General features: G+C 56.9%; 1 protein-coding gene across 10 annotated transcripts in view; it reads left to right on the plus strand.

The window, feature by feature from the left end:
- The window catches only part of COL16A1 (collagen type XVI alpha 1 chain), a 51954-nt gene that overhangs the window by 22355 nt on the left and 8709 nt on the right, over window positions 1-20890 (plus strand). For 7 of the 10 annotated variants that reach the window (XM_063625200.1, XM_063625201.1, XM_055254935.2 and 4 more), the window contains 23 exons: window positions 640-684; window positions 776-802; window positions 1832-1891; window positions 2056-2103; window positions 2222-2275; window positions 6895-6948; window positions 7167-7199; window positions 9365-9481; window positions 9567-9608; window positions 9702-9788; window positions 10519-10563; window positions 11534-11578; window positions 13324-13377; window positions 13960-14013; window positions 14511-14564; window positions 16040-16084; window positions 16186-16239; window positions 16503-16538; window positions 16887-16949; window positions 19428-19499; window positions 19699-19752; window positions 20379-20423; window positions 20625-20669. In XM_063625200.1, coding sequence (XP_063481270.1) covers window positions 640-684; window positions 776-802; window positions 1832-1891; window positions 2056-2103; window positions 2222-2275; window positions 6895-6948; window positions 7167-7199; window positions 9365-9481; window positions 9567-9608; window positions 9702-9788; window positions 10519-10563; window positions 11534-11578; window positions 13324-13377; window positions 13960-14013; window positions 14511-14564; window positions 16040-16084; window positions 16186-16239; window positions 16503-16538; window positions 16887-16949; window positions 19428-19499; window positions 19699-19752; window positions 20379-20423; window positions 20625-20669 — 1233 coding nt within the window. The remainder of the gene's footprint in view (window positions 1-639; window positions 685-775; window positions 803-1831; window positions 1892-2055; window positions 2104-2221; window positions 2276-6894; window positions 6949-7166; window positions 7200-9364; window positions 9482-9566; window positions 9609-9701; window positions 9789-10518; window positions 10564-11533; window positions 11579-13323; window positions 13378-13959; window positions 14014-14510; window positions 14565-16039; window positions 16085-16185; window positions 16240-16502; window positions 16539-16886; window positions 16950-19427; window positions 19500-19698; window positions 19753-20378; window positions 20424-20624; window positions 20670-20890) is intronic. The other 3 variants (XM_063625203.1, XM_063625207.1, XM_063625202.1) reach the window with 2 other exon arrangements.

Raw genomic sequence — 20890 nt, forward strand, 5'->3', positions numbered from 1 at the left:
GAGCAGACTCCATGCCGTTGCCCAAGCTGCTTTCCTTTTCAGGAGAACATTCCAGACCTCTCCTCATGCTGAATTCCATCCAGCAGGCTTCCCTTCCTCAGCCCCACACTCGCTAGGGTTGTGACCTTAGGCAAGTGACAGCTTCTCAAAGTCTCCAATTTCTTGTGGATAAAATAGGGGCCGAAATCCCCTTCTCCCAGTTAGGTCAACAGATGTAACTTTTGTGATAGGAAGAAAGTGTATCAAGCACTAAAGGGAGAGAGGAGAGAGCAGAGACTTCAGGCTACACACGCCTGGCTGCAGCTGGCTGTTGGGTCTATCACGAAGTTTCTTCAAGGCTCAGTTTCCTCACCTGAAAACCAGAACAGTACCGTCCTGCCGGGCTGGGAGAGGGGATTCCATTCAGTGTTCCCTGATGGGTACTTGGCCCAGTGGCTGGCACCCAGACATGCTCAGGCAATGCCAGGCTTCTTCCTTGTCCGGCACCTCAGTCTCCTCCTCTGGAACATGGGCCCTGGGCCCTGGGCTCCAGGGGAGCCTGGCGCTGCTTCTGTTTGTCCTACAGCCCTTTTCTGCAGCAGGCCAGATGGCTGGCCGCTGCCCAGTCTCACCCTCTGACTCTGGGCTCTCTCCCTTCAGGGCCGTGATGGGCAGCAAGGACAGACGGGACCCAGAGGGACGCCAGTGAGTACAGCGTCTCGGGGCAGCAGGAAGCGATGGCCGGCCCTGCCTCGGCACCCCTATCTGCTCACCTTCCTGTGTTTCTTCCCTGCAGGGTGAAAAAGGACCACGAGGAGAGAAGGTGAGTTCCAAGGGCCTGTGACCCATACTCTGGGGGATTAGCAGCCCCTCCAGCCTTCCCACCTGTGACCCATACTCTGGGGGATTAGCAGCCCCTCCAGCCTTCCCACCTATGAACCATATTCTAGCGGATTAGCAACCCCTCCAGCCTTCCCAGCTGTGACCCATACTCTGGGGGATTAGCAGCCCCTCCAGCCTTCCCACCTGTGAACCATATTCTAGCGGATTAGCAGCCCCTCCAGCCTTCCCAGCTGTGACCCATACTCTGGGGGATTAGCAGCCCCTCCAGCCTTCCCACCTGTGAACCATATTCTAGGGGATTAGCAGCCCCTCCAGCCTTCCCACCACTAACCAGGGGAGCCTGTGCACCTGAAGCTGCCTTGGACTGGAGGATGGGGGTGGAGGAGACATCCTGGGCTCCTTGCTACCCCTGTTTCAGGGGCTCCACATATGCCTGACTTCACCTGGTTGCTGGCCTGGGACTCAACCAGGATTACGGGAGACTGGAAAACTCCAAGGCCCCCTTAGGAGGGCAGCTGCATTTTCAAATGGGGCCTGAGTCAGAGGATGGGGCAGGAAGTGAGCTGGGAAGGACCTAGTGGTGAGAGGGCAGAGGGGTGAGGGGCCCCTGAGCGAAGGGCATGGAAGCCAGGCTGGGCCCAGAGGCGTGGGGCTGCAGTTGTACTGAAGGCAAGATTACCTGCGTGGCAGCAGACGAGTTTATAACTGACGACTGTAACAGCAGGACCATCGTTTGCTGCATAATCCCATGCGACAGGACCCCTGTATACACGAATCCATTTTGTCCTCCCGAGACTCCATGTGCTTGGAATTATCGTTCCCATTTTACAGGCGAGGAGGCTGAGGTGCCGAGAGGTTGAACAGGTTGCCTAAGGGCACATGAGAAGGGGCAGATCCTGGACTGAAACCCTGGCCTCTCCATCTCTAGAGCCCCCGTGCCTCTCAGATGTCCATTTCAAGAGAGCCCTTCGTCTTCGTCCGTGTCTCACAAAGGCTCTTGTCTTTTCAGGGTGAGCCAGGGGAGTGCTCCTGCCCGTCTCGAGGAGACCTCGTCTTCTCTGGCCTGCCGGTAAGTGGCGCTGTGAGAGCCTCCCCCAGCCCGGGGGAGAGGACCAGCTTCAGCCTCGTCTGGGTGCCCACGCACCCCGGCCAGCCGCCTCCCCACGCAGCCCCGCGCTTGGTGTAGACGTTGCCTATAACCTCTCCCCTTTTGCGACCCCCACTCCCACCCAGGGTGCTCCGGGACTTTGGATGGGCAGCTCCTGGCAGCCGGGCCCGCAGGTGTGTCGCTTGTCTCCTCTTGTCGGCCAGCGCCCCGCGGCTTGTCCACCCTAAACAGCTGCTCTCGGCCATGGGGCAGAGCTCTCTGCTGGCTCTGACTCTTTCCTCTCTCCCTCAGGGTCCACCAGGTATTCCCGGACCACCAGGCCCCCCTGGAGTACCTGGGCTGCAGGTAAAAGGGGAGAAGAGAATGAGGAGCGTGGGTGGCAGAGCTCATGCAGTCAGGGTGGCTGCTGCAGGCTGGACCCCAAGGACGCTGCTCCCCCACCCCAAAAACACAGACATGCCATTTCTCACTCCTCTGTTTACCTGCCTCCCAGGGTGGCAAGGAGGGCCCACTGAGCCTCTAGGCCAGGCTCTGTGCTCCCAGCACTGTTTCAAGGAACGCACTGTTGCATCAGCTGTCAGGAACCCACAGTCTGGGTCAGATAAAAATCCATTACCCTGGTACAGAGCCCGGCCCACTGTTTTGGAGCAGCATTCAACACTCATTCACGCAACAGGTGTTTTTGCACGTTTGCTATTTTCTGGCACTGCTTTAAGTGCTGTGAATACAGTAGTGGCTAAAAATAAAAGTCCCTGCCCTCTTGGAGCTTATATTCTAGCAGGAGAGACAGACAATAAGCAAGATAAATAAATAAAATCTAGTGTGTTAGAAAGTGATACATACTAAGGAGAATGGTAAAGCAGAGAATGAGGATAGAAAATGGGATGAGGGCAGGAGAAGTATTTGCAAAACGTACTGAAAAGAAGGTGATGTTTGAATCAAAACTTAAAAGAGATGAGAAGCTGTGAGGGAGAGCCTTTGTGGCGGAGAAAGCAGCCGGTGCAAAGGTCCAGAGGTGGGATGTGTTTGGGGAATCGCGAGGAAGCCAGATACTGAGGGGAGAGCAGAGAGCATCAGGAGCCAAGATCTGTGTGACACTGTGAATAAAGGGTACATTCCAGAGCCAGGCAGCCTGAACTTGAATCCCGGCTCTGCCATGTGCTAGCTGTGTGACAGTAGGCAAGTTCCTTAACCTCTCTGTGTCTCACTGCCCTCTTCTGCTAAGTGCACCTAACTCATAGGGCTTTTGTGAGTATTAAACAAGTTAATGCATGTGAAGGGTATAGAATTGTACCCATGACTATTATATATTATTTATATGACAAATGCTTAGAAGGCATTAGGTATCATTATGATGATGATGAGTACTATTATTATTTTATATCCTTTCTTTTATTCATTTGAGCCTTACATAAAAGCCCCAAAAGGAAGGCAGTATTGTTATTACTAAGTCACAGCTGGACAAGCTGAGGCTCTGAGAGATGGAGTATCTTGTGTAAGGCCACCCGACTAGGAATTGACGATGCTAGACTGGGGCTTCCCCATGCAAAGCACTTTTTGCCTTCTTCTGATGCCTTTCAGGACAGTTCCCAGTGGTTTGCATAGCAAGCCACGTTTTCCAGAGGTTCTGGGTGGCATAGACACCACTGTCCATGTGTCCGGCTCCCAGCTCCTAAGGGAGTGATTCTCACCTGAAGAAACAGGGCGGCATCACATGGAAGCTTTTTACAAGCTACTCCTCCTTGCCCCAATGATTTGATACATTTCGTATCTTCCCTCCCCGCCCCCGCCACCCTGGCACACCTCCCCTGCCACCGTGGGCTGGGAGTCTGCTCTGGTGAGCCACTGTTGCTGATGGGAGTCTCTGCCAGGTTCCCAATTCTCTCTACCCCATTGGAAGTGCTGAACTAGAGCCCATGCCACATATTTGCAGCCACACATTTGCCGAGTGTCTGGGGCTTCCTGCCACACTGCCAGGAAACAGGAATCTGTCTGCAGAGGGCTTGCAGTTTGCTTGGGGAAGCGTAAGAGTCGTTTCAAAGTGACCCATTAATAAGCGAGAGCTGATGTAATGTACACCCTGCCAAGACATGCTGGGGAATGAGGCAGAAAGGAGTGACTGCTGAGTCTGGTCCCAGGCACCAGAGTCCTCACCTAGTGCCAGTGCTTGAGACCAAGCTGAGGCTGCTGCTCACAGGTACCTGCCCCACGCCAGGTGGGATGCAGGAGGGCCGAGTGGCCTCTTTATTCACGTATAGAAACAGGCTCGGGGATGTACAGCACTTACTCATCCAAGGCTGTATTGTCCCAGTGCTTAGTTATCTCATTTCATCTCAGTCCATTTCACAGAGGAGGAAGCTGAGGCACTGAGGTTAAGAAAGATGCCTGAGGCAACTAGTAGGTCATTGAGCCTAGGTTTCAACTCTGGCTGCACTTCGCTTCCACAGTAGGACAACAGGTAGAACATTTAGTTCTGAGAGGTCAGGAAAACAATTACAAAGTATTAGGCTTGAACTAACACACTGGCCCTGGAGAGGGGAGCAGGGGATGAATAATGATTTAAGGCATAATAATTAACATGCTCCGGCCAGGCGTGGTGGCTCATGCCTGTAATCCCAGCACTTTGGGAGGCCGAGGTCGGCGGATCACTGGAGGTCAGGAGTTCCAGACCAGCCTGGCCAGCATGGCGAAACCCCATCTCTACTAAAAATACAAAAAGAATTAACCAGGTCTTGTGGTGCATGCCTGTAATCCCAGCTACTCAGGAGGCTGAGGCAGGAGAATCTCTTGAACCCAGGAAGCGGAGGTTTCGATGAGCTGAGATTGCACCACTGCCCTCCAGCCTGGGCGACAGAGTGATACATCTCAAAAATAATAATAATAATAAATAAATAAATAGTAATAATTGACATGTTCAAGGCATTTTCCCTGTGCCAGGCACTGCTCTAAGCCCTGATGGTGCACGGAGGTGCCAGGGGGGCTGGATGGTGGCTGGCTCCGGGTCTGACCCAGGCCTGGTAGAGCCTGCCTGGAAATTGCTCAGGGGCTGGTGATACGTTCCATTGCTGGGAGCTGGGACTTGAAGGCAGGCCAGATCTCAGAGCGCGCCAAGGAGGTCCTGTGCAGGGAGGAGCAGGCTGAGCAGCGGTGCATTCACTCAACACGTACTTAATGCGCACCTCGGCCGGGCGCGGTCGCTCACGCTTGTAATCCCAGCACTTTGGGAGGCCGAGGCGGGTGGATCACGAGGTCAGGAGATCGAGACCATAGTGAAACCCCGTCTCTACTAAAAATACAAAAAATTAGCCGGGCGTGGTGGCGGGCGCCTGTAGTCCCAGCTACTCGGAGGCTGAGGCAGGCGAATGGCGTGAACCCAGGAGGCGGAGCTTGCAGTGAGCTGAGATCGCGCCACTGCACTCCAGCCTGGGCGACGGGGCGAGACTCCATCTCAAAAAAAATAAAAAAATTAAAAAATTTAAAAAAAGGCGCGCCTCCTCCGTGTCAGGCACTGGGGATTCGAAATGGAACATACTCCCTGCCTCCATGGAGTATTTAATATGCAAATGTGCCTCAGGAATCTGCAAGGGGAACAGTGTCCGGGTGGCGTGGATTTAACATAAACATCCTTGCAGCCATTGTCTCCTTGAAGCCTCACCATAAATTATCCCTGTTTTACAGATAAGGAAACTGAGGCATAGAATTTTTTTCCCCCAAATAAATTGCCAAAAGTTATACAGGTAGTCAGAATTTTGTATCTAGATTAATCTGACTGGCAAGCACCCACCCTTGCTGTGTACATGAATGTTCTGGGGATGTCTGTTGAGGAATGATGCTGGAATTGTGGTTAAGAGAGGGGTTAGAAGCCAGGATCCTCTCTCTGGACCTCGGCTCTGTGCCTTGCTCAACTGGTGACCTTTGGCAAGTTACTTACTCCTCTGAGTTCTTTTTTCTGAGACGGAGTCTCCCTCTGTTGCCCAGACTAAAGTGTAGTAGCGTGATCTTGGCTCACTGCAACCTCCATCTCCCAGGTTCAAGTGATTCTCCTGCCTCAGCCTCCCATGTATCTGGGACCACAAGCACACACCACCATGCCCTGCTAACTTTTGTATTTTTAGTAGAGACGGGGTTTTGCCATGTTGGCCAGGCTAGTCTCGAACTCCTGGCCTCAGGTGATCTGCCCACCTCAGCCTCCCAAAGTGCTAGGATTGCAGGCGTGAGCCACTGTGCCCAGCCTCCTCTGGGTTCTTTGTGCTATTTTTAAGATGGAGATAACAGCACGTAGTTCAACAAGATAACTGTGATGATTAAATGAGAAAGTAGGCTGGGTGTGGTGGTTCATGCCTATAATTCCAACATTTTGAGAGGCCAAGGTGGGAGGATCACTTAAACCGGGAAGTTTGAGACCAGCCTACCAGTGAGACCTGGTCTCTATAATAAATACAAAAGAATTAGCCGGGCATGGTGGTGAGTACTTCTAGTCCCAGCGACTCAGGAGGCTGAGGTGGGAGAATCGCTTGAGCTGAGTTCGAGGCTACAGTGAGCTATAATTATGCCATTGCACCCCAGCCTGGGTGACAGAGTGAGACCCTGTCTCTAAAAAGAAAAAAAGAAAAAGAAAAAAGATAAGGAAAAAGAAAGTGAAAATATAGAAAAACGACTTAGCACAGAAATAAACAGTAGTTCCATGGAAGACCCTCTGCTCAATTTCTGACCTTCCTCTGATGTGTGGGGAAAACCCTCGCTGTTGGACTGGTTTGTGGGGTCGCTCTTCTGGGCCTCCTTGGCTTTCCCTATAAAGGGTCGAGAGGCTTTTGAGCTAAGAATAGATGTCAGCCTTGTGCAAGCCAGGGCTCTCAGCTCTGCAGGACAAGGGGAAGAGGAGGCGGGGATGATGAGAAGGAAACAGGCTGACCAGCAGGCTCGAGAGATGGAGCCCACTCACTCGTGTATCTTCTTGGCTACAGGGAGTGCCTGGAAACAACGGTTTGCCAGGACAGCCCGGGCTCACTGCAGAACTGGTGGGTACCGGCCAGGACTCCCTGTCCATGCCCCTTCCCTGCCCTTCCCGGGGCTGCTCAGGCTGTGAAGCTGGCCCGGTAGCTGCAGTGGGGGTCTCTCTTCTCTCCCACTTCTGAGGCTGGAAGGTGCATGACATGTCCCAAGACTCTACCTGATCCCATAAGTCTCCATGTTCCTTCCCCTCACCTGCTTGAGCCCACACATCTGTCTCTTGCAGGGATCCTTACCAATTGAACAGCACCTCCTTAAGGTAAGAGGGTACCCAGGAGGGAAGTGTGAGCTGGCGGGGGTGTCTCCTAAGGGGATTCTCCTAGTAAGTGCTCAGCTGTGTGGCACCTCGCAGAGACAGCAGCAGTTTGCAGGGAATACGCGTTCCAAGCATCTGTCTAAGAGGGCCTAGCTGATGCCTGGCTTGTAACAGGCCCCCAGGCAACATTTGCTGAATGAGTGCTTAAAGGAATCCTGTGAAGGTGCCCACATGGCAGATGCTGTCAGCAGAACCCAGCCCTGAAGCCTGCTCACGGCAGCTGGCAATGAGACCCCGTAGCACCCGGGTCACACTGCAGCAGAGCCCAGCAGCTTCGAAAGCAAAGCAGAGGGGGTGAAAGTGCAGTGGTGGGGGGCTGTGAGATTGGGTGTGGCCTGGAAGAAAGCTTCAGCCATTCTCTAGTCAATCCAGAAAGAATCCAGGGAGGAGATGGATTTGAGAAGCACTTCTGGTAATCCAAGAAAGGGGACTTCGGACCTGGTCAGAGGGTCAGCCTGTGCCAGGGCCTGTATACAGCCTTAATACCCTACTAGAGGGCTATGGCCTGGTCCGGCTTCCCAAACTGAGCAGAAGTTCCTATTGGAATCAAGGGTCACATAGCCCATCTTTGCTTAGTCACCTCTAGAAACGAGAGCACAGTAATTCCCCAGGTTGCCTTCAGGTTTTTGAAGGAGGCCCTTATGTTCCTGGACTTTTTCTCCTCTAGCTCAGCATCCTCGGGTCCTTCCCATGTGTTGGCCTCCAGAGCCCCCCCTCATCCTGGCCACTCTCTTCTGACACTGGCTAGTTAGTGCCCTGGACATCCCATGACCCCGATGGGCCTTGGTCAGGGCAGCGCATGGGGGCTGTCTACCCCTTCCCCGTTCTGAACGGCAGATTTCTCCAGAAGCAGCCAGAGGAGGTCGGGGTAACCTCTTGGCATCAGTTACATGTTGGATCACAGTGGGGTTGTGGCAACGAAACCCCCAGCTCTTCTCCCCTCTGCTTCTGTCAATGACTGGGCAGTGATCGTGTGACTCCAAATCCAGAATTTGACATTTCTCCTGTAACATTTCATCTGCTGGCTTCTTCATCAAGTGCTCTTCAGAGGATCCCAAATAGAAACTGCGCGTAGTGTGGAGAAGGGGTCAGATGGCACCCAGGGGCATGCTGACCCAGAGCCCCAGCCACCACCTGCACCCACAGTCCAGGAAGCCTGGGGAGAGAGTGCTGGCTGTGGCCTAGGACAGGCCCACGCCAATCCAGGCTCCCACTTTCCTTAGACAAGTCACACTGCCTCTCTTGAGTGGGCTTTTCTGTCTCCACAATGCTTATAAGACTCCCTGCCTCACTGCGCCGTCAAGATGGCATGTGATAATGTGCAGGGCTTATTAGGTACAATGCCCAGCGTCATGGGTGCTGAGTGAATGCCAGCCATTAGCACTGGGCTTGGTGGTGAGCAGTGAAGGCGAGCAGGGGTTCCTGTCTTGGGCGTCTGTGGACACCACACTGGCCGCAGACAGGCTCCGGACTCCTGAGTCCTCAGAAGTTGCAGGCTGCTTTTCACTAGTGGGTTTGATTGTTCTGAGAAAAGGACCCATAGCTTCCATCAAACTCTCAGAGGGGTCTGTGACCCAGAGAAGGTTAAACCCCTTCCTGTGGGGAAGACAATTCTGGTGGCGCGATCCGAGCCAGGAGCCTGTGAGCAATCCGAGATCTGTCCCAGGGGCTCCTGGGAAGGGCCTGGCTCCTCCCGCAGCTGTTCCTTTGCTCCCTTGGGCAGAGAAGCTGGCGTTCGGAGCCAGCCTTTCCAGCCTCGCTCCTCGTGGCTTGTCCTCGCGGTGGGTGCAGGTTGCAGGAACAGCCGGGACAGATGGTCCCTCTGCGGGCCCCTCGCCTCCGCCCACACGCCTGTCTGGAAAGTGGCTTTGGCTTGGCTGTACCAGAGCTTCTTCCTGGAGGAAACTCAAAGCCAATTGTTGGGAGTGGGTCCCCCGAGGATGGAGCAAAGCTGCCGCAGGGATGCAGCTGGGGAGGGAGGGGGTGTGGGAGGAGGAAAGACTGCGGGCCAGGGAGCCCCGGCTCTGGGTTCTCAGTGAGGCTCCCCAGTGGGCCCATCCTGCCCGTCTCTGACCCAGACCCCACTCCTCTCCCCACTCCCTGCTCAGAGTATCTGCGGGGACTGTGTCCAGGGGCAGAGGGCCCACCCAGGCTACCTCGTGGAGAAGGGAGAGAAGGGAGACCAGGGCATCCCCGGTGTGCCAGGCCTCGATAACTGCGCCCAGGTAGGGACTGGGCCTGGGGCCGCCCTGTGAAGGAGAGTTCCCTGGCTGCCTCGTCAGACAGTGTGCCTCTCATTGTCCCTTGCAGTGCTTTTTGTCACTGGAGCGCCCAAGAGCCGAGGAGGCCCGGGTGAGTGCCTCACCTTATCTCCCCCGACCATGCCTCATGCCCCACAGGGACAGGCCCTGACTGCTCACTGTCACTGTCTCCATCCTTCTCCAGGGCGACAACAGTGAGGGAGATCCCGGCTGTGTTGGGAGCCCAGGCCTACCTGGTCCTCCGGGATTGCCAGGCCAGAGAGGAGAAGAGGTAAGACCAGGGATGAGGATTCATCCTCAAGGGTGCTGGGGCCCTGTCTGCCTTTGAGGCCTTTTGGGGGCCTCCGAGGCCTCACGTGACTGATGCCCTTTACCACTCTGGGCTCCTCTGGGATACACGGGACCCAGGGTGGGACATACTCTTCCTCCCCAGTGCCCAGCTGCGTCCTCTACCCGCAATGCTCTTCTCCGGGGCTCATTCCTGCACTCCTTCAGCTTTGCTCTAATGTGCCCTTCTCAGAGAGACCTCCCCGACCACTCTCTTTAAAATTGAATCCACACCAACCCCGGAGCCTCCAGTCCCCTTGGCCTGCATCATACTCATCACCATCCAACATCCTGCCTATTTACTTCATTCAGGAACATTCCACAGGTGTCAACTCAACATCAACTATGTACCAGCTCCTGTTCTATTTGTTAGTGTCCGTCTCTCCACTAGAATGTAACTGCTTTGAGGCAGGGGTTTTTATTTATTTTGTTTATGCTGTGATCCTAGCCCCTGGACTAATGCCTGGTACGTAATAGTTGCTCAGTAAATGTTTGTAGGATGACCGAATGAGCCAAATGAAAGATTGTTCTAACGTTGCTCAGTGGTCCTGCTTGGACAGCAGCCGCCCTCTGTTGACCTTGGCCCTGGCAAGCTGGGAGGAGGGGCTGCCGGAACCCCGGGGGCTCTATGGGGCCTGGGCCTCTTCATCCATTTCCCTTGGCTTCCTTTGCAGGGTCCGCCTGGCATCAGGGGCTCCCCGGGTCCTCCAGGCCCCATTGTAAGTATCGGTGGTGCCCTGGCCTGCTTGAGAGGCTCTCAAAGGGGTCATTACACTCAGACACCATCCCGCGGCCTTGTCCCCAAAAGGCTGGGCAAGGCAGGAGGGGGGAACTTCCACTGCCGTCCCCGTCCCTCCCCAGAGCGTCTGCAGGGACTGTGCTCTCCACCACTGAATGCCCTGGAACCGCCCTGCTCTGCCCACTGCCTATGGTCCTGCTTAGGGGAGGTCCTCAGAGGCACATCTTTGCTTCCCTGTCCCCACCCCCTCCTGCGCTTTCCACAGTGGCCCCAGGCTGCCCTCGGCAGGGGGGCCTAGGCTTCAGGCTCACAGCCTCCCAACCAGGGAAGCCTGCAGCATGCTGGCCAGACCTCTCCATGTGCCTGTGACTCCAGTCCCCACAAGGGCTCGGGGCTAAGACGTAGCTGTCCTCCATTGCTCTGTAGGGCCATCTCTAGGGTAAATCTACAAAAACCAGACCAGGGCATCTACTCTGGAGTCCTCTGTGATGCTGACATGGCAGGAAAATAGAAGTGACTAGGAAAGATTGAAAGAACTGAAAATGCTTTCTTTGGAGAAGAAAATAGCTGGTGGGAGCTGTCTTAGAGCCAGGGAGCCCCCCACTCGGGGGACAGGTGGAGGTCGGGTGGCAGGCATGGTGGGCAAGGCCGAAAGAAACGGGCTTCCACTGCAACCGGGTCTTCAGTGAGACTCCGGAAGACTCGGGAAGCACTGACTCTGGAGCCGTTCCGCATCTCCGTCAACGGAGGAGCCATTCTTCCCGGAGCCAAGGGGAGGAACAGTTAGTTGCCTTTTGAGCCAAGACTTTCAAGGAGGCTCTTTTCCAGCTGCCTTGAAAATACTCCCATGACCTCCTGTCCCCATGACCCCCAAGCCCCAGACTGTGCCCTCCAGGCTGTCCCAGGGTTACTGTGCCTGCGAGATATGACCTGCCTGTTTCTCCCACCAGGGCCCCCCAGGTTTTCCTGGTGCTGTTGGCTCCCCCGGATTGCCTGTAAGAACCTAGCACTGCTCGACCTCCCTCTCCCCGTCAGCCAGGTCTCTGTGGCTTTTGCTTGTCTCCCTCCTGTCGTGCCTTCACCTCCGTCCTCCGTGTTTGTTGTCCCCCTTCAGGCACGGTAGCTAACGACACGGGTTCTCTGAGGTCCCGGCAGCTTGGACATCCTCCCAGTCTCTGACTGCTTTCCGTTTTCTCCTCTCCCTCCTCTCCTGCGTTCTTTCTCTCCTCTTCTCTCTCTTACCCCGTTCTGTCTTCCTTCTCCATTTCTCCCACCATCCTGCAGCACTCCCCCAAGTCCTCCTGAGCTCGTGAACCTTCCTCTTAAGCTGGTGCCTCTAGGGGGCCCCTCCATCCCTGCCTTCTCACTCTGCCTCCTGCTTCTCACCACCTTCAGTGTTGCCTGAAGATTTGCTGAAAGTAGTTCTTGGGGCCCTGCCAGGCACCTGGCTCAGAGCCCAGCAGAGATGCCAAAGCTTTAGGGCTTCACATTGCAGGCTGGCACAGGTTTGCTGCCCTGCTGCTTGACAGGGCTGTCCAGAGGCACCCAGGGATTTAAAGGCAGCCCTTCCTGCACCTTTTCCATCGTCCTAGAGGAAACTCTCAGCTGCCTCCTCTTCCCTTCCTCTTCCTTGGCTCCAGTCCCAGTCTGCTCCAAGGCAGGGCATGTGATACCAGCCAGTTGGGTTTCTGGGTGTCGTGCGGCCCTGCCCCTCTGTGCCCGGCACCTTGGCCGGCTCCTTCTGCCAGGTGTCGTTAATTGCTCTGCCTTCGTCATCGTCACAGGTGTGTTTACATCACCCCCAGCCTCATTGTTGCTCCCTCCTGGGTCATGGAAACTAACCTCCTGTTTGTCAGGTTTTGTGTTCCTGGGGCCTGGCTCCTCTCCTCCCAGGCCTGGTGATGGAGGCTCAGGGAGCAGGGCCCCTCCTCGTCACAGTTCCATCTGTCCCCACCTCCTCATCTGTGGCCAGGCCTTGTCTGTTTCTGCTTGCTTGGGTGAAGGGGCCATCTGTCCGTCTAGCCATCTGTCTTGTGTCGTGGAAAGGTTTGGGCGCCATCTCTTGAGGGGATGAGGGAGAAGGGGGCAGGAAAAGTGCCCTTAATGGCGCGGCACCTGCAAAGGCTGGGGTAAGGAATTGGGGTGGGAGCTGTAGCTCTCGTGGAAAGTGACATGCCCTCTTACCCTACAAAGTGACAGGGACTGCTCTGGAGGCAGCCTTCCTGTGTCTCTCCCCTGTCTCCCTCCAAGAAAGTGTTGATTTTTGCTTAGGGTGGGGGACTTGGACAGGTAAGTGTTGGGTATCTGATGATATGATACACTTTGGTGGCAGCATCCATCTGGGGTACCTCTCCTGACAGTTGCCCCTCAGAATAAGCACACATCTGATCCATCACCTTCCTAAAGGTGTACCCCAGTCAGTTACCATGGCAGGGCATACCAGCGACGGGCACCTGAGAGGTCCCCTCCCAGAGTCAGCCCCGCTGGAGGGCATATCTCTACAGTTACCTATCTTGAAGGGTTTCCTCCTGAAAGGCACCCATATGTGGGGTTCACACCTCTACCAGTCATCCTGCTGAAACACCCATTGTGGGTCACCTTGCTGGGGACACTAGGAGAACCACTGTGGCCTCTACATTTGCCTGGAGTGGGAACAGAAGGCAGTGGGGCAGGGGGAAGGAGTCAGGGGCTGGGTGGGGACCGCCCATTCCTGCAGTTTCTCATGATTTTTCTCTCCAAGGGCCTTCAAGGAGAGCGAGGCCTCACGGGCCTGACTGGAGACAAGGGGGAGCCGGTAAGAGGAAGCTGGCAGGGGCTGGAAAGGGCTGGAAAGGGAGGAAGAGCTGGGGAGGCAGAGCTTGGGCTCCGAGGGGTGGCTGCTGAGTGGAAGCTGGGAGGTGGACTCCTTGAGACTGTCTGCCCTTCTGCCGGGATTCCCTCAGTGTGAGGTTTCCACACTCCCCCAGGAGCAAAGGAGGCCGATCTCCATGTGCCCTGACTCCCTGCCAGAAGCACGCACAGCCCCTGTCCTCCAGCAGCATCCCTGGGGGCTCCCCTCCCTCCCGTGGCTATTGTCACTCAGCATCCCCACCCACCGCCTCTTCCCTGGTCCTCACGCCTGCTCTGGGTCCCCTGCTCTGGCTCAGCTCTCAGGGTCTGGCCAGGCTGGGGTTTGCCTCCCCAGCCCAGGTCTGTGGTGGTGGTCACGACCGAAGGGACCTGGGGCTTGGGGAGATGGCCCAGTGTGCAGTGCTGGGGCAGGCTAGCACCTGCTAGATGGCAGCCCCAGAGGTTTTAGCTTTGGCTACCCTCTTACCCAGCGAGGGGAGAACAGAAATGTTGGGGGGCTATCCATCATGTCTGCCTTTCTTTGCAGGGTCCTCCAGGGCAACCAGGTTACCCAGGTGCCATGGGCCCCCCAGGACTGCCTGTGAGTAAGGGGACCCTTGCTGGGGAGCGGGTGCCAGGTACCAGAGGCTTAGGCTGGTGGTCAGGACAGAGCCAGGCTGGGCAACCCTCGGCGGGCTCCCCATTCCCGGGCATTTCAGCCTCTTCCTTTGCCTAAAGTCCAAGCAGCCCCTTCTCCCCATTGTAGGCCCCCTTGGCAGCGTGGCTTGGTCCCACCACTCTGCTCAGGCCCGACTCTCAGAGCACTCTGCCAGGCCCAGACACGGCAAGAACTGAGATGTGCCTCCTGTGGGTGGGGGGTTTGGGAGATTGGAGAGACAGCTTAGAGGTGCCCCCCCGACAGAAATTGCTGGGTGGGTGTGTCCTCCTTTCCACTGGGGGCTTGAGGGGCACGGGGGCGGATGGGAGGCACGGCAGCCAGCCGGTCTGGGTGCCAGCTGCAGTCTCCACTCCTCGCATTAGCGCCGTGACGGGGTAATTCTGCGGGGCTAATTCCACTGCCTCTTTGCCACTTGTCAGGGCATCAAGGGGGAGCGTGGCTACACCGGGTCAGCGGGAGAGAAAGGAGAGCCGGTGAGTCCCAGCGGCGTGGGGGCGGGTGCAGGGCTGCACGTGGAGCTGCACCGCCTCGGGCTGGAGACTTGGCAGCAGCCTGTGAAGGGGAGACTCGTGACCCCTGCTGCCCCCGCCCCCACCCCACCCCACCCCACCCAAGGCTGCAGCACAGGCTGGGCTCTGCGGAGGTGGAGGCTGTGAGGAGAATCCCCGCAGGGCTGCCAAGGGGAGGGGGCCAGGAGGCAGCCGCAGAAGCAATCCTCCGCCTCCTGCAAAGGAGGACCTGGCACTATAGACCCCCAATGGACCCCAGCCCCCGCAGAGCCACGGCCTGACAGGCCCCACGTTGAGCACAGGAGTTGGGCTGTGACCAGATGAGGACACTGGGGCCCCCAGAGTGACAAAGCTGAGACTCACCCAGGGTCCCGAAGCTAGTGAGTGAGTTAGTGGTGGAACCTGGACTTGAACACACATCTATCTGGTGACAAACCTCACAAACCTCAGATCTAGGATCAGCCAAACTGGGACTGCAGCCTTACAGATTCACCAATTTCAGTGAGGCCCCAGTGGGATTCAGCAAACCCCATCAGGCATTCACTCAGTAACAGATATTTCTCAGGGGCCTGCGGGGTGCTGGGCTCCTCTCTGAGGATGTCTCCGTGAACAGTTGCCCTCTTGCCCTGCCGTGGGGGAGGCAGCTGCCAGATGAATAAACAAGTGCCTAGGAACGATGAGGGCTGGGACTCATGGAGGAAGTGGGACAGGGGAAGGGGCTGGAAAGGTGTTTGGGCACCATCGAAGCGGAGGGACAGGAAGGCCTCTCTGAGCAGGTGGCATTTGAGCTGAGAGCTGACTAGCAGGAGGGAGGGATCCCTGTGGCTGTCTGTACTGGGGAATTCCAGAGGGAGAGGCTGGGAGGGGCACTGCAGGAACAGCTTCCAGCCATCAAATGATTTGGCAAGGGTTCAGGGGACCTAGGAAGGGGGAAAGGGGGCATTCTAGGTAGAAGAGAAAGCTGTGCTAAGGGTGCGAAGGCCTGGGGGTGTGAGGGTATAGAGTGTGTCAGAGAACAGCAGTCTGGCTGAGCAAGGCGGAAGATGAGAAGGAGAGAGGGAGGAGAAGTGGGAAAGGGTGGCTGGTGCCAGATCACAGGCTGCCTCAAAGACCAGCGTTGGTGGAAAGTGTGTGCCCCACTCAGAGGCAGAGGGAGCTGCACACGGTGTTTGAGCGAGAGAGTGACATAATCAGAGCTGTGCTCCAGGAGAAGAGGGCAGCCATTTGCTGGCTGGCTTGGAGTGAGCCAGGAGGTGGCAGGACGAGTTAGGAGGCTGGCTCAGTAGCTCAGGCAAGAGCAGGGAAGCCTGAGCAGTCCAGGCAGAGGGGGCCTCCCAGAACATGCCACCTCTGTTCTGGGCAGTCCCCTGTCATATCCCCCTACCTCATCCTTCACCTCCCCAGGAGGAGTGACTGATTCTGTTCCTTTGTGTCCTTAGGGCCCCCCAGGATCTGAAGGCCTCCCAGGCCCCCCAGGCCCAGCGGTGAGTGAAGGAGGTCATGGGGAGATGTGGTCCTGGTCTTGTCCTGGGGCCTGAGGGCAGGAAGATTAGGTTTCGGCTGCATTGTTCTCTGTGGGTGACAGGGTCCCAGAGGAGAGCGAGGACCCCAAGGTAACTCCGGTGAGAAGGGCGACCAGGTGAGTGACGACTGGGACCCGGTTGCAGGGAGGCAGGGAAGGAGCTGGGTCCCTGGTGATCACCAGCTCTAGTCTCCCCACCCTACCTGTCCTTGGGTTGTGACCTACCTCATGCCCAGAGCCTCACCTGCCAGCCATGGTGGGCGGAGGGGAGGGCAAAGCCCATGGGTTTGAGGGTGCCCCACCTGTCACTCCTTCCACCTGGGCAGCCAGGCAGGAGAGAGGCAGTGGCACAGCACACTGTCCCTTGCTTCTCACCCTAGGGATTTCAAGGCCAGCCAGGCTTTCCGGGCCCACCGGTGAGTGAAGAAGACACAAAGCCAGCTCTGTCTGATGTGGTCTCATCGGGAGGGGCAGGCCTGACCAGGCCAGGCTGGGGGAGGATGGTCCTGGGGAGAAGAGGGGAGAGGCAGGGGAGAATGGCCTGGGTGGCCAGGCCTGATTCCAGGAACCAGGACCTGGAGAGCCCAGCCTCTTGTGTGGGCCCCAGCCCAGCAGGCCAGGCAGACGTAATGCTCCCAAGTGGTGCTTCTAGGAAGTCAAAATGAATTGCGTTAACAACAGTGCATCACGCACAGGAAGAATAAAGAAGGGGAGCTCCCCCTCCAGCCCCACTTTCATTCCTGCCTGCCCCTTTGTTGATACAGGGTCCCCCTGGATTCCCAGGCAAAGTTGGAGCACCTGGCCCACCTGGCCCTCAAGCAGAGAAGGTGAGCAGGACCCCGGGTTGGCAAAGTCACAGATCTGAGCCATGCAGCTCCCATGCCCCTGTCCCACCCCTAGCATCAGGCTTTCAGGAAGTTCCAAGACTGACCCAGTTGCATTGAGGCTGGGAAAAGAGGCCTCCAGGATGGGCCCAGTGACTACTGGAGGCCGACAGGGCTTGCAGTGGACCAGTGGGCTCCTCGGGATGTCTGCTTGGCCCAGGATGCCTGCGGTCTCTGTGCAGCCCAGACCCTTGTCTGCTGCGATGGGGGGAAAGGCAGGGAGGTAGGTGGGGAGGAGGCAGGGGGTCTGATGGAGGAATAGAATGTGACAGGCAGCCCAGGCCACCTTCGTCTCCTGGGCAGGAGGATGAGCAAGGAGCTGAGAGACGGGGGAAGCACGTCCTGAAGGAGGACACCAATGTGGAAGGGGAATGGGCTCCTCCTGGGTAGCCGTGCTCCAGTTGTCCCCAAGGGCCCAGAGAGGGCAGGGGTGGCCCGTGTCCTGCCTGGTGACAAGGGTTGGGGGAGCAGCAGTTGGGGGAGCTCCTATGCTGGCTGCTCTTGACTTTGGCTTGATAAATGCTGGAGACATGGCTCTGCCTTGGTGTGGGGCTGACATCCCTGTCTCGGCCCAACCTCTGGGCTCCCTAGATGTGCTGAGTGGGTGGTGTAAGAAGTCCCAAGATTGACTTCTGAGCTTGGGGTCGGGGGACCTGGGTTCAGAGGGACAGGCAGGAGCCTACAGCCTTGTGGAGAGCCTCTTTGCCCTGAGAGCACACGCATGAACGTCTCACTGTGCAGGTGAGGAAACTGACATCCACAAGGCTTGGGGCAGCCCAGAGGCACACAGTGGTGTTAGCAGCAGAGCTGAGACTTCCTTCCCAGCTCCAGGCGGACCCGGGCCCCTCACTACCTCCCCAGAGCCCATGCTGATTAGCCATGCTTGGGACAGTGGTGGTTCTAGCTCCCTCCCCCTCCCCCTCCCCCTCCCCCTCCCCAGGACCTGAGTGGCAGCCCCTGCTCTCCTTAGGCTGGTCATTGCAGAGAATCCCAAATCTCTGGCCAGTGGTTCTTCATCCCAACTGCCAGTGGGGGCCAACATTGGTTGGGGCTCTGCTGACCCCTCCTGGTGGCTGGTGGCATTACAGTGCCCCCGAGTTCTTTTTCCCCTTTTGCTGGGTCTCTCTAGTGGGATACCTTCCCCTGACCACCCTACAGCCACTGATCCAGGGCAGCCACCCTCTCCATGCTGGGAGAATGCAGCTGCCTTCCCCGCTATGCTGCTTGCCTCCCCCCGCCTTTTCTGGTAAACATTCCAATCCATGCATCAGTTCTCATCACTCTTCTGCTTTGAACCTTCAGTGGCTCCCCAGTGCCTGTAACAGGGGTTTTCAGACTTTATTTTGTAGTTCCAGAGTCTTTGTATCACATAAAAGCAAATGTAAAAACCTCAATCTATAAAACAAATACAAGTGGAGATTCCCTGGCTAAGACAACGGTGGGGGTCCTAGAGTCCCCGTCTTCAGTCCCCACTTCATGTGCCCAGCTTCGAGCCTCCCCCAGGAGCCCCAGCGCTCTGAGAAGTACAGCTTAAAAACCACTGACTGTTCGATAAAGTTTAGCACAGCGTTCAGGGCCCCCACTCATCGTGGTGACTCTTCCAGCCCTTTCTGCCTGCTGGCCTATCCCACAGGCTCCCCCAGACACCCTGGCCAGGCCAGGCATGTGCCCACTTGCAAATCGTTATCCTTCTCCTAGGTTCCCTCTGGCATGCACTTTTCTCCTCCACCTGCCCAATCCCAGACATCCTCAGAGTCTAGCATCTGGTGACACTTCTGTGACACTTTCCCTGATCCCCAGCCAGAGGGAACTGCTCCCCCTTCTGAGCTCCCTCAGCCCCTTTCCACACACAACACTTGGACTGTTGTATTGCCCCCGGTTGTGTTGGGCCCGTGACCCTCACTGGACTGTGAGCTCCTTGAGGACAGGGGCACCCACTTTTTCATCTTGGGGAATCAGAGCCCACATGGCTCTGGGTGTGCTGTTGAGGCCTCTGTGCAGTCCGGGCCCATGTCTGCTAGGATGGGGGAGAAGGTAGGGAGGTAGGTGGGGAGGAGGCAGGGGGTCTGATGGAGGAGTAGAATGTGACAGGCAGCTTTCACAGTGGATTGAAGCTGTGCTTTCAGTTCAGCACATGCTACTGAGCCCCTGCCATGCCAGCCCCGGGGTCAGCACTGGAGAAGATGCCCTGTCCCTTCCTCGTGGGGCAGCAAGGAAAGGGGATGCTTTGCAGATGAAGACAGATCCTCCTGGGGAGGCGACGTGTGGCACATACGCAGTTAGACAGGGACAGACTGGGCCCAGAAGCCAGCTGTCCTGTTTCCAGCAGTCACCAGGACCCTTGACCCAGGGCCTGGTCTCCGAGGGTGGGGCAAAGCCCTGCTGACTTTATTGTGGGGGCGGGGGGGGGCTGGTTTCCAGGGCAGCGAAGGGATTCGAGGCCCATCAGGCCTGCCTGGTTCCCCTGGGCCACCGGGACCTCCTGGGATTCAGGTGAGTGTGTGCCCTCTTAGCGTGGCAGGCATGTGGGGTGTGTGCGCATGTGTGTGGTGCATGTGTGTGTGTGCACCTGTGTGTGTGTGCTGGGGTGGGAGTCAGGGGAGGGGTGGAGAGAATTGAGTGGCTGGGCCAGGTCTCCCACCTCCTAGGGCTCCCACACCAGCATGTAGAAATGCCTCTTTCCTGTTTCCAGGGCCCCGCCGGTCTGGATGGTTTGGATGGGAAGGACGGCAAGCCTGGCTTGAGGGTGAGATGATGGGCCGGGAGGGCAGGCACCCCTTCCTCTCCTTTTTGCCAGAGGAGGCAAAGTCAAGGGAACGCTGATGGAAAGAACCGAAGGGTCCCCGTCTTTGTCAGGGGGCACCCATGCCCTCCCTCGGTCTGTCTCTCTCTACCCCAGCTCCCCGATGGCACCACAGCCCCTTGGCTTCCCAGTTCTAATGGCCTTAAGCAGGTTAGGCGAGCCAGGTCTCACCACAGGCAGGATGGTGAAGGCACTATGTACGCAGAAACTCCAGACAGCTGAGGAAAGCAGGCTGGGCTTCAGGAAGAATCAGGGTGTGGACATGGAAGGACTTGAGCAAGCCCTGGCTCCTTGGGTTTTGCTGGGGAATCTGAAAGGGCTGGGGCCACAGGACAGGGTAGAACATCAAAGCCAACCCCCTTATATATCCCAAAGACGGAAAGCTAAGGCCCGGAGAGGGGCTGGAAGTCACTGAGGATCCACAGCCAGTCAGAGGCTGAGCCAGGCCTGGATTCTTCCCTCCATCTTGGGATAGCTGGGGAGGGCTGGAGAGAGGGGAGGACAGTGGTATGAGTTGGATACAAGCTGGGCAAAACTCTCGTCTCAATCCTCCTCGTCTCTTTCCCTAGGGGGACCCTGGTCCTGCTGGCCCCCCTGGACTCATGGGACCACCAGTAAGTTGAGCTGCAGGAAGGAGTTGGAAGCTGCGAAGTTGCAGCTTCTGCCTGGGTGGCTGCAACAGCTTAAATCCAGATCCTCCGTGGACCGTGTTATGACTTTGGATTGGTTTGAATTGTTTGAACTGAGGAAGGAGGAGTGGGAAGAGGCCCCCAGCTGTCATGAGGGACATGAGAACTCCCTGCTTTTTCTTTCAGGGCTTTAAGGGGAAAACAGGACATCCTGGCCTCCCAGGACCTAAGGTAAGGGCTGGTGACCTCTGCCAAGCAGGTTATGTCTGCTCTCCTGAAGGCCTGCCCCCAGGCATACATGGCAGCCTATCCTGGGCAGAGAGGCCATCCCAGCATCAGAGCCTCCTGGGGCCACTGGTACCTGGCAGACTGGGTCAGGGCTTCTCTGTCTACCAGCTGGAGGGCGTCAGAGGGCCTCTGGCCAAAGCTGGGGCAGGTGGCAGGGTCCCTCT

The sequence above is a fragment of the Symphalangus syndactylus genome, chromosome 12 (genome assembly GCF_028878055.3).
Source record: "Symphalangus syndactylus isolate Jambi chromosome 12, NHGRI_mSymSyn1-v2.1_pri, whole genome shotgun sequence".
Classification (NCBI taxonomy): Eukaryota; Metazoa; Chordata; class Mammalia; order Primates; family Hylobatidae; genus Symphalangus; species Symphalangus syndactylus.